At 39.7% G+C, this 12,845-nt stretch overlaps 2 protein-coding genes and 1 pseudogene across 2 annotated transcripts; all 3 read left to right on the forward strand.

The window, feature by feature from the left end:
- Window positions 1–619: 619 nt before the first annotated feature.
- LOC103433386 (UNC93-like protein 3) lies at window positions 620–3,931 on the forward strand. The gene is made up of 10 exons (XM_008371640.4): window positions 620–1,129; window positions 1,545–1,708; window positions 1,986–2,049; window positions 2,140–2,253; window positions 2,351–2,395; window positions 2,505–2,749; window positions 2,874–2,964; window positions 3,054–3,166; window positions 3,247–3,370; window positions 3,482–3,931. The coding sequence occupies exons 1-10, from the start codon at window positions 932–934 to the stop codon at window positions 3,659–3,661; spliced, it is 1,338 nt and encodes a 445-aa protein (XP_008369862.1). The 5' UTR covers window positions 620–931; the 3' UTR covers window positions 3,662–3,931.
- A 574-nt stretch (window positions 3,932–4,505) lies between these two features.
- On the forward strand, window positions 4,506–7,887 carry LOC103433387 (UNC93-like protein 3). Its single transcript, XM_008371641.4, has 10 exons — window positions 4,506–5,039; window positions 5,392–5,555; window positions 5,672–5,735; window positions 5,818–5,931; window positions 6,024–6,068; window positions 6,439–6,689; window positions 6,815–6,905; window positions 7,075–7,187; window positions 7,329–7,452; window positions 7,539–7,887. Exons 1-10 carry the CDS (start codon window positions 4,872–4,874, stop codon window positions 7,719–7,721), a joined length of 1,317 nt encoding a protein of 438 aa, XP_008369863.1. The 5' UTR covers window positions 4,506–4,871; the 3' UTR covers window positions 7,722–7,887.
- Window positions 7,888–7,989: 102 nt separating this feature from the next.
- LOC103433388 (large ribosomal subunit protein P2z-like) lies at window positions 7,990–8,448 on the forward strand (annotated as a pseudogene).
- The last annotated feature ends 4,397 nt before the right edge of the window (window positions 8,449–12,845 follow it).

The following is a 12,845-nucleotide window of genomic DNA, read 5'->3' on the forward strand; positions in this document are numbered from 1 at the left end:
TCATTGAATCTTTACTTTTTAGTTACGATTTGAACTATCACGAAATATAATAAATCATAATCAGACTGTTGAATCCTTAATCATTGAATGTTTAACTAAGAATTGAACAGCCATGAACCTCGATGCATGTTATAATAATCATAATTTGTGACTGTTGAATTCTTATAAATTTTGATACATGTTCTAGTAAACCAAAATTTGTAATTGTTGAATCCTTAAATTTTTAGCTAAGAATCGAATGGTCATGATTCTCAATCCACGTCATGGACCACTCACTTGAATTTTCGCCAAATCGGCCTAACTCATGGGGGTCCAATATGTCTTTGTCTGCATGCATGCAATCACATGAATTTCACAATAAATAAAAAAAATGTAGGCCCCACATGTTGTGGGAACTTGGTCGAGTAGCCACATTTAAATCATGAGAGGGTGTCGGCATGAAGTGGCACATCAACTTCTCTCCCCTATTTTTTTTCTTTTTTCTTCTTTATCCTTCTATTTAAACAGTAACAGTTAAATCACGTTAATATTTTATATTAATTTTTTATAATAAAAGAAAAACAAAATAAAAGAATATGAGATGAGAGGATAAAAAGAAATAGAAAGATAAAGGAGAGAATATTTGTTCGACTCTGACCAGCAGCAAATATCTGGTAAACTTGTCAGCATATTCAAAAGATAAGGCATCATAAGAGGATATGTCTTTCTGTAGACAGTGACTCACTGCATGGGGATGGGGTGTCCTTATATTATTAATTTCTCGGCTGCCAGAAGCACTACATCCAGATCTTGCCTACACTTTCTCAGCAACCAAACAGACTTTTGAGTTAATCACTCACTCAAAAAACCCTACTTTTAGTTGTTGAATTTTCTCTAACTCTGACTCGTTTTGTTGGATTGAGAGCTTGAAGAAGAAGAAGAAGAAGCAGCTATGGAGTCTGCTGTTATGGTCTCTGCAGCTTCTTTTCATGATCTGGAGTCTTCTCATGAGCCGGAGAAGCCACTCCTTGTCGATAATTCTCGAACCCGAAAGAACCGTGCCCGAGATGTTCATATTCTCAGCTCTGCCTTCTTGCTCATCTTTCTTGCTTTTGGTGCCACTCAGAATCTAGAGAGCACTCTCATCACTGTGAGTTGGGCTTTTATGTTATTTCCTATTTTCTCTATTTTTCGAGAGACTTTTTTAAGGGTGGTAGCGATTTTGACACTCAACTCTTTTAGTTATTTACACTCCAAACTGAATATTTTATGATTTTTTCAGCACTCCCAGAAGTAGTTCTGAGGATAAAGAATGAGTGCTAGAAGCACTTGATTTTATATATTTGATTGAGAGCATGTTTTGAAGGAAAACAAAATTTAATTTGATGATTTAGTTTTATTTAATTACAGAGAAAATTAAACGAGATTAGCTCTTCAACAGTAATATGATTATGACATGCAACACTAATGGTATTAGGAAAATATGAATCTTGAGTTAGAAGTTATTTTATGGTTTTGATCAACTTGATTCTGATGGTTTTGGAACTTTTGAATTTGGTAATCAGGAGAAGAATTTGGGTACCACATCACTTGGAATTTTGTATCTATCATTCGCATTTTTCTCTTTGGTGGCGTCCTCGGTTGTTCGACGTTTGGGTTCAAAGAACTCTTTGATTCTTGGGACTACTGGCTATTGGTTGTTCATAGCTGCACATTTGAAACCAACTTGGTAGCTACTTTACTAATCCACTAAATAACTAGCAACTGAATTCTAAGTCTAAAGTAAAAAAGTCCCGACTCATGCGCAAAGAACGCAGCTCTTTAACTGCAAATCACAGTATTACACATATACGACATACACTCTTTGTGAGGTATTGAAATTGCGAAAGTAAAAATTTATGCAAACATGTCAAACTGTGATTTGTCTGCACGAATGAGCTAAGTATAAGAAAGTCTTTACTCTAGTTTTTTTGCATATGCTTTAACTTTGAACTATTTCTTTGTAGGTACATAATGGTTCCGGTTTCTTTGTACCTTGGGTTTGCCTCTTCAATAATATGGGTCGAGCAGGTACGAGATCTCATTGCTTCAACTGCAAGTCTTAAGTGTATATTGACAAAAACTAGAATTTAATTTCTGAACTTATTGTGGATCCATCAGGGAGCATATCTAACTGCAGCAGCGCGTAGTCATGCCCGAGACAATGGATTACATGAAGCAACAGTTATTGGCAACTTCAATGGAGAATTTTGGGGAATGTTTGCCTGTCGACAGGTGAATCTGTTCGGTCCTCCAAATGAGTTTGTGCTATAATTTTCTATCAAATTTATCCAGTCATTTTGTCTTATGATGTTTGCTGTGAACTTTGCAGTTCGTTGGAAATCTTTTACCACTCTTCTTGCTAAAAAGTGGAACAGTGCGTGCGATCCTTTTGTATACATTGCTTGTTCGATTTTGCGTTTAGAATTCATGGTTGTTTGGATATATGATGTGCATTGATTTTGTTTCCCTTTTGATCACTGCAGGACGGAAATGCAGGCGACATAACTTTGTTGTTCACTGTGTTTCTCTGCAGTATGACCTTAGGAACCATACTGATGTGCTTCTTAAGCAAACGGGATGAAGTAGAGCACCCCCACGGTTCTTCTCTCAACTTACTTGCTACTCTGTCATCTTCGTCAATGTCGCTCATCCCTCCTTTGTTTGATATACGGATGCTATTGATCATCCCCCTTATGGCGTATACAGGATTACAACAAGCATTTGTATGGTAATTACTTGACGAATTATCTCCCTATACTATCTTGCAGCCAAACAAAAATCACTTATTTTCCTTTGTTCATCGTTCTTTTGCTGGTCTAGTATTAAGATTTGCACAATTATTCTAATTTCAGGGCTGAATTCACCAAGTTCATCGTTAAACCAATGTTCGGTGTGTCTGGTGTGGGCGGTGCAATGGCAGTTTATGGGGCTTTCGATGCAATAGTAAGTGTATATGCACAAGTAGTTCTTTAACCCTTGATAAAAGTTTTTTCTAGACTTGTGATCTCACATTTGGGTGCCGCTCATGTTAGTGTTCACTCACTGCTGGTCGACTTACCTCGGGTCTCAAGTCCATCACTCTTATCGTCACAGGCGGAGCTTTAGTTCAGGCTGTCGTATTCATCTGGCTGCTTCTATTTTACAGGTTACTTAGCAGTTTTTATTGCAATTCTGAATGCCTTCTTGTCTCTAGTTCCTTATTTTACCTTTGTTATGATCACGCAGCCCGTCAAGCGGACTACATGGCACTATGAATCTTCTTATAATGGCAGCTCTGTTGGGCATCGGGGATGGGGTTTTCAACACACAGCTCAGTGCTTTGATTGGAATATTCTTCAAACACGATACGGTATGACAAATCTCCACTTTTCCCCCTTCCTTTTTAAGTTTTGTTTATCCATGAACTTCAGAACCACTACATTGACAAACCGAATCTGTTTGGTATTTCGGGGACATGCAGGAAGGAGCATTTGCACAGCTCAAGGTGTGGCAGTGTGGCGGCGTTGCACTCATCTTCTTCATCAGTCCATACATCTCATTACAGGCAATGCTGGTGCTTATGCTCTCTGCAATCTGCCTCGCATACGCCTCCTTTCTATTTCTGCATCGTCGAGGAGACAAATCAATCTCGCTTCGTTAAGTTGAGGTTCAGGTTCATGATACGTGCACATGAAACATTCAATCATTTCAAGAGGGAAAAAAAAAAAAGTTGTCGTAGTCATACAAGTTTGGGTATCATTGTGTTTTGTTACTGTCTCTAAATCCATATCATCCACCTTGTAATGTTGTTTCTGAAACTAATGAAAAATGACCGTTATGCTGTCACAAAACAATACAGCATCTAATACATTACTTGAACTCGGTTCAAATCTACTTGAAGGACAGACTTCTAGCTCTGAATCCTTTCCAATCTGTGTTTGTTTAGCTCAATTTGCACTTTTGTACTCTTTATAATTTGGTGTTTAGCTCGCAATTATATTGAAAAAAATAAATAGCCCTGTCTAAATTGTTGGTTAATCTTAATGTAGCAAAATGTGAAATGACCAAAAAGATCTTTGGACATGCCTTGCCTTCTAACATATATATATATATTTTTTTTAAACAAATGATATCATCGTAACTAAGGTGGGGTGAGTTTAATCTCGCATTGGGCTAGAATAATATGATTTAAATCCGTCTTTAACGAGAATCGAACATAAACCTCTCAATTATAAATGAAGAGGAATAACAATATACTGTAATACTAAAAGACCTGAAATATTGACACATTAATATGAATACGAGGTCGTATGATGTCATTATACTCCAATTAATTATACTAAAATCAATGTCAATAGACTATTAATGGGTTCCATTTTACATTAATATTTTGGAACATGTTACCGACATCATTTTAAGTTTTTTCAAAATTTTGATTTTGATTGCAACCTAAGGCCAAACCACAAGCCTACAAGTGCAATTTCAAAGAAAAAAAATAAAAAAGTAGGAAAAGGGAAAAGAGTTGCAATTATATGGTTGGCGGCAATAATAACGAATTGATTGGCAAACTGCAGGACGGCGATTGTCGTTTCGTCAGATATTTCTTTTCCCGACAAAAACCCAAATTTCAGAATCCTCTCAATTTTCTTGCTGCATTTTCTCACCAACCAAACGGTATTTTAGAGTTTTTGAGCTAATAAGTAATCCCAATTGAAAGTCAAATCTCTCGGTTTGTTCGCTAGCTTTCGATTTTCTCGCCGGCAGAAACCCTCTTCCTTTTGGCCTTGCTCTGTTGGACTCTCTCACTCATGTCTAGTGTTTTATAGCGATTCTTTGAGAATCTGTACAGAGAAAGAAGAACTCGAAAAGCTATGGACTCTGCCGGTTTTCCCGACGAAGAGACGCCGCTGGTGGTGGATAATTCGCCGATTCAGAGTCGTAGGAGGCATACCAGAGATGTGCATATTCTCAGCTGTGCCTTCTTGCTGATTTTTCTGGCTTATGGGGCCGCGCAGAATCTAGAGACAAGTGTCAACACTGTGAGTATAAAGTTCGAAACTTGAATCGTAAAGAAATGATTTTCCTTTCATAATTTGATGATATTTCAGCATTGTGAATTTAAAATTGAGTTTAAAGATGTAAAATCTGTTTGGGATTGCTTCTGAAAAAGCCAAAAGTGCTTCTGACAATCAGAAGACACTTCTGACAACTTTCAGCGGAAGAATTAAATATGCTTTTGGGTCGTCGAAGTACCTCTTCTAGATGTAGTAAAAGCACTTCTAGAATAAGCAATTTTGAGCTGAAGTGATTCCTATAGAAGCAATCCCGAACGAGCGCGTAAATTCAACTTGATTTTGATTATTTGTTTGGAGCTGTGAATTTGGTTTTCAGGAGGATGATTTGGGGACAATTTCACTTGGGATTTTGTATTTGTCTTTCACATTTTTCTCTATGGTGGCGTCTCCGGTGGTTCGAGCATTGGGATCAAAGAATGCTTTGATTCTTGGGACTACTGGCTATTGGTTGTTCATAGCTGCAAACTTGATACCCTCTTGGTAGCTACTGATTTGCTTGTATCCATACTTCCCCACATAAATTTGTTCACAATGCATTCCCCACATAAATTTGTTCACAATGCATATGCTTTAGGATTTGAAGTATTTCAATGTAGGTATACTATGGTTCCGGCTTCTTTGTACATGGGATTTGCTGCTTCGATAATATGGGTTGGGCAGGTACAAATTAACCCATATGTATTTGTTTTAAGTCTCGTTTTAGTGTTTGGTGGGAATTCTGACCATAATGTGGGTCTATCAGGGGACATATCTTACTTCTACTGCACGTAGTCATGCCAAAGATTATAACTTACATGAAGGAACAGTCATTGGCCACTTCAATGGAGAATTTTGGGGAATGTTTGCCACTCACCAGGTGACTTTTGTTATTGGTGAATTTGTGTTACATTATTAATAATGTTTTTGTTGGTTGTTTTGGCTTATAATCTTTACTCTTAACTTTTGCAGTTTGTGGGAAATCTTATATCACTCGCCGTGCTAACAGATGGAACAGTATGTGACGCCTGCCATTCTTGTAGAGGACTTGTGTTTGTTGTGACAATTCCGTTGATTTTGTTCACTCATTAGACCCCACAGGTCTGATGGCCTAGTATATAAACGAACTGTCATTTTGGAATCCTATTCAGCCCCTTAGGTTAAACCAAATTGCATTTTTTGGTTACAAAACTTGATATTAATTTAACAAGTACAGCAATGTTATGGATGTGCAAGCATGGCTGAGGTTTCTTACTTCATCTTGATTTTCTCAGTCACGATGAATTTTAGGGAGTCCTGCACATAAACTAATCTTAGATTTTGATTTAGAATTTATTAGTGTTTTGAAATTATGCGCATTGAATTATTTTTCTTCCCATCACCGCAGGGGGGAAGTACTAATAGCACAACCTTATTGTTCAGCGTGTTTCTCATCAGTATGACTTTGGGTACCATACTGATGTGCTTCTTGCATAAAAGGAATGGTAAAGCAGAGGAGAACACCCAGGATTCTTCTCCCAGCTTCTATGCTTCTCTGTTGTCTTTGTCAAAGGCAATTGTCACTCCTCTGTATGATGTAAGGATGTTATTGATCATCCCCCTCATGGCGTATTCAGGATTGCAACAAGCATTTGTGTGGTAATTACATGACCAATTCTTACTGCCTACTTTCTTGTATCCGAAACACTATCACTTGTTTTAGGCTTCCATTTCTTCTTTTACTTTTTCGGTTCTTGAACATTGCACAATTGTTCTAATGTTAGGGCCGAATACACCAAGTATATTGTTACTCCAACACTTGGTGTGCCTGGCGTGGGTGGTGCAATGGCAGTTTATGGAGCTTTTGATGCAATCGTAAGTATACTGGCATAAGTAGTTTCAATCATTTATCCAACGCAGTTTGTACCATTAGTTCAGGTGGAGATTGCATTCAAAATCAACATTTTTAACCCATTCATGTACTTTAATGGAGTTTTTATGCATGCTCGATATCTGGTGTTTATTTTGGACGGAACATATACAGTGTTCACTGGCTGCTGGTCGACTTACCTCTGGTCTCAAGTCCATTACTATTATAATTTCTGGTGGAGTCCTCCTTCAGGCTATAATATTCCTGTGGATTCTTCTAGGATACAGGTTAGTTGTATATACGTGTAGCGTACTACACTTTTGTAGAGTTGAAATTTTTATGGTAAAATCTAATTTGAACCTTTGGCCGAAAAAGTAAATCTCTAATTTGAAGCTATTGGTAATATGCAATTTCTCGTCACGATGCAGCGCGGAGAGTGGTGTCCTCGGAATTGTCTACCCTCTTATAATGGCAGCTGTATTGGGTGTTGGTGATGGAGTCTTAAACACACAGCTCAGTGCTTTGCTTGGGATATTCTTCAAGAACGACACGGTATTGACTACACATTTCCCTAATTCTGCCCCCTAATGCTTTACGTGTATCGATCTATACTCACAGTGTGTTGTTTTTGGGAATAGGAAGGAGCATTTGCACAGCTCAAGGTCTGGCAGAGTGCTTCGATTGCAGTCATCTTCTTTATCAGTTCATACATCTCATTGCAGGCAATGCTGATCGTTATGCTTGCCGCTGTTGCAATCTCATATGCTGCCTTTGTTTGTCTCTCGCTTCGAGAGAAAGCATTCCAGTCTTCAACTTCTTAATGTGTAGACATGAAAATTGAAATCATCCTTGAGAAAAAATCGTGTATACAGGTATATGTTATGTTTGCTAAATTCTCCAAATCCATCCGCAAGGAAATCTGTTGTTTGTAACAAGTTCATCTACTTCAAGAGAAATTAATGGCTAGTCTTCAAAGTTCAAAGATCATTCAGAATTTGAATCCCTTTCCTAGTAGGATTAGGTTACGGTGGCTATAAATACCCTAGTTTCGGTTGTAGAGTTCACATTCGGTTGCATATTAAAGCAGAAATGAAGGTGGTAGCTGCGTACTTGTTGGCCATGTTGGGAGGCAAGACCGTCCCATCTGCCGAACATCTTAAGGACATCCTTGGCTCTGTCGGAGCTGAGGCTGATGATGGCAGGATTTAGCTTCTTCCTTCAGAAGTCGAGGGTAAGGACATGAGAGAGCTGGTTGCTTCGGGGTGGGAAGTCTGGTGGTGGTGGTAGTGTTGCAGTTGCTGCAACTGGAGGCGGCAGCAGTGGTGCCACAGCACCTGCTGCTGCTGAGACAAAGAAAGAAGAGAGGGTCGAGGAAGAGGAGTCCGATGAGGACATGGACTTGTAGAGTATTAGGGTGCATACGTCCCGGAAGAACAGCTTTTCTTTTCTGAGTGAAATAGTAGTATGTTATGGAATTGTGGTGGATTTGAACCTTGTGTGCTATTAATTTGAAAAACTCTTTTAAGTTTCTGAAAACATTAAAACCAAGTGATTGAGCTAAGAAGCACCTGTAGACAGAAGCACGACAACAACAAAGGCACAAACAATAGAGAAATGAAAACTGGAATGGGAAAATATGAATGAATTTTTGAGAGATTGAATATAAACATGAAATTTGAAAAATTGAGCCAAATATTGTGTAACGTTTTTTTCTTTAATTTTTCGGGCCCACTAACCTTCGTAATTGACAATTTATCCAAATGTAGGCCTGAAATAATTTTTCTTTTTCATGACACGTCTGTGCTCATTGTGCATGCCTTTTATGCAGATTCCGCCTTTGCTATAAATGGCCTTTCTATTCTCTACAATTGTGTGCAATTCTCTCCCGTTCTATTGTTCCTGCGTATCTTCAATACAATTACAAGACTTACTCCACCTAGAGCTTCTGCTCCAGCAGAATCCACTCCATCAACTTCCTTAACCGGCCAAGGGTTTGATTTCTTAACATTCATGAGTCTTCAAATGAATTTAGCAGAAGAATTTTTTTTTTTTTTTTCCGAAGATAGAAATATATTAGATACGAATAGAGAGATTTACATCCTGGGCTAGGATGTTAAACAAGAATTCAAGCCCAATACAGTCCCACCCAAATTCACGACCCTCCTTGAAAGCAAACTTAGCAACTGAGTGAGCAGCAATATTGCTCTCCCTAGGCACGGAAGAGAACGAAACAGACCTCAACCTACGCGCTAGAACCTCAATATCACCAAGAATACATTCGAGACTGAAATCATGAGGTAGCTCATGCCTAAGCATTTGAATAATCACCTTGGCATAAGATTCAATAACAACATTATCATACCCGTAGTCAATGTAAGCCATGAGAGCGGTCCTAATTGCAGAAGCTTCCCCAGCAGCCGCAGAGTGACACAACTCAACACCCGATCCCCCCGCACCATGAAGAAGTCCCGCAAAGTCACGGCAGACCCATCCTACCCCCATGCAGAGAGTGGTCTTGCACCACGAGGTGTCAATGTTGACCTTGAGGACCCCGAATGCCGGCTTCTCCCATCTACAACCCCCACAGTCCAAGGACGAGATCATCGGTCGACACCTAGGCTGTTTTCCCGCAGTCGCACTGAGCGTAGCTTCTCTGAATTCAGAGATGTTGCTGCTCCAGGACTCCAAAAGTTCCAAGGGCTGCTTGTGCACACCATTAAAAACCACCTCATTTTTGTTTTTCCACTGTCTTCATAACCCAAAGGCAAACTCCTGCATGATCTCTTCCGTGGTGTCCCTCCCCTTGACACGAGACCAGAACAACTCCCAACTAGCTAGGAAGTCAGCACCTGCCAGTTCAAAGGAGTTCAACTGAAGCGGAGAGGAGAACCAGAACAGGTGGCTGAGGTTACAACGGAAGAAGAGATGAATTTCCGACTCATCCACAACACCACACACTCCACAGACGTTGTCCACTCTCATATGTCACCGCTTCAGATTACGACGAACAGCCAGTGCGTTGTTACAACACCGCCAGAAGAAAATTTTAATTTTGTTGGGTACCTTCAACTTCCAGATCAGGTTCCAAGCGTAGCAGTTTTTTGGTTTTTCGCTAGCAGAACCATGACCTTTCTTCCCCAAAGCTCCATTTTTTCCATAAGGTTTATAGCCACCCTATACCCCGATCGAACCGAATAAACCCCATTCGCATTGTGATGCCACACCATCCTATCCCGACACCCAGTCTTGCTTAAAGGGATGCTTAAGATCGGCCCCACATCATCCCGATGAAAGCTTGCCAAAATCAAATCACTTTTCCAAAAGCTGGACCCCGAATCAATTAATTCACTAACCAAGGTAGCTTGCAAGTTCACCACTGGCATAACTCTGAAAGTAGAGGGCCTAGGAAAGCAAGGGTCTTTCCTGATGTTGATACAGGCCCCGTCCCCTACCCTCCACCGCAGGCCTTGTAGGAGCACCTTGCGGGCTTCAAAGATGCCCTTCCATCCCCAAGACGTGTTCCTACCCTTACCCGCATCAGTAAAGCTCTTTCCAGGATAATATTTTTCCTGTAGGACAGTAGCAAGCAGAGACCTCGGATTCTGGATCAGCCGCCACCCAATCTTGCCAAGGAAAGCCAGATTAAAACATTGGATATCTCTAAAGCCCAGCCCGCCGAACCGTTTTTGCTTCATTAACCGCTCCCATGAGATCCAGTGGACACCCTTCCTCTGCTCGCTCCCTCTCCACCAGAAATTCCGGATAGCTTTCTCCAGGTCTCTACATACCTCAATGGGTAACTTAAAACAACTCATGGCATAGTTTGGCAGCGCCATAGCCATTGCGTTGACTAGGACTTCCTTTCCTGCTTGAGATAGAAATTGCTCACCAGCCCGCCAACCGAGATTCAAGCCTGTCCCGCACCTCTTCAAATACCACTCTTTTAGAGTGGCCAAAATCAGCTTGCAGCCCAAGATACCTACCAAACCCAGTCTTACATTGGATTCCCATGGTTTGCCTAATCTTCCTCCTAACCCTACTAAAGGTCTTCGAGCCACAGAAGATCGAGCTTTTAGAAAGATTAATAGCTTGACTAGAACCACGGGCATATGTTCGTAGCACCTCCAAGATGCCTTTCGCCTCCTCCACACTGGCATGACCGAATAACACCAAGTCATCCATAAAAAATAGGTGCGAGATCGGGAATGAAGAGGGAATGAAGAGAGAGAAGTAGATACAAAAAAGCAGCGAAGAGGGAATGAAGAGAGAGAAGTAAGAGAGAGGAAAACTGAATAGTCTTTCTGGATTACATCAATCTTAATTCTTTTACACATGGATAACTATATATATATATATATATATATATATATATATATATATAGTTGCTCATAATTGATGACTCAGCACTCTTTTTCTTAACCAACTAACTTGTAACTAACTATAGCTGACATGGCGGCATGAGGTGTATGCTAAGCTATTATACACCCTCAATTATTATCCCCCCTCAATCTCAGCTAGGGTAACCTAATCTGAGATTGCAACAATGACGAACAAATGCCGGTCCATGCTGTCCCTTTGTCAAGATATCTGCAGTCTGGTGTTCAGTTGACACATATTGAACTTGTAAATCCTTCCGCTGAACCTTTTCACGAACAAAATGAAAGTCGTGTCCATATGTTTAATTCGTGTATGAAACACAGGATTTGAATAGAAAGCTAGAGCAGATAGGTTGTCACATTGTAACAAAGGTGGCTCAGAAATAAACTGATGCAAATCCTTTAACAACAATCTTATCCACGCAATATCAGCTGCACAATGTGTTAATGCTTTATATTCGGCCTCCATGGAACTTCTTGACACCGAGGCTTGCTTATTAGACTACCACGATATAGCATTTGGACCCATGAAAACAACAAATCTAGTAACAAATCTCCTTGTATTTGGATCGGTAGCCCAATCAGAGTCTGAGAAAGCAGTTAAGGAGGTATCCTGTGATGCTGAATATGTAACACCACATTGCACAATACCTTGAATATACCTTAAGATCCTTTTGACTAGATCAAAATGTATATCAGTAGGATTACGCATGTATTGACAAGCCACACTCACAGCATATGACAAATCTGGTCTAGTGAAAGTTAAGTATTGCAGAGCACCAACTAGACTTCTATATGCACTTCGATCAGCCAAAGTCTAACCTTCAGTGGCTAGAAGTTGAGTATGAGGCTTACATGAAGTTGTAGTAGGTTTGCACCCATCCATTCTAGCTTTGTTAAGCAAATCTCTTGCATACTTAGACTGGTTTATGAAAATATCTCCATTTTCTTTATACTCAACCTGTAATCCCAGAAAATAGGCCAATCTTCCCATATCTTTCAATTTAAACACATCACAAAGTTCCTGAATTATAGCCTAAACTTTATCCTTGTTGGATCCAGTGAGAATAATGTCATCCACATATAGCAATAAGACAACAATATCAGTTTCATCGTGTTTCACAAACAAACTTGTATCAAATTGAGACATTTTGGAACCCTATTGCAGGCAAATATCCTATAAATTTGGCATTCCAGGCTCTTGGGGCTTGTTTCAAGCCATATAAAGATTTCACCAACTTGCATACATAATCAGGATGTAAAGAATCCACAAAACCTTGTGGCTGCTTCATATAAACCTCTTCCTCTAGTTCACCATGCAAGAATGCATTCTTGACATCCAACTATCTTAATTCCTATTTAAATTGAGCTGCAAGAGAAATGATTAACCTGACTGTGGTATGTTTCACAACAAGACTAAATGTCTTAAAATAGTCTAAACCTCTTCCTGATTATACCCTTGAGCCGCTAATCTAGCCTTATACCTTGAAATGGAACCATCAGGATTCTTTTTCAGCTTGTAAACACATTTACTACCAATGACAGCTCTGTGTGTAGGTGGAGGGACTA

The sequence above is a fragment of the Malus domestica genome, chromosome 04, assembly GCF_042453785.1.
Source record: "Malus domestica chromosome 04, GDT2T_hap1".
Classification (NCBI taxonomy): Eukaryota; Viridiplantae; Streptophyta; class Magnoliopsida; order Rosales; family Rosaceae; genus Malus; species Malus domestica.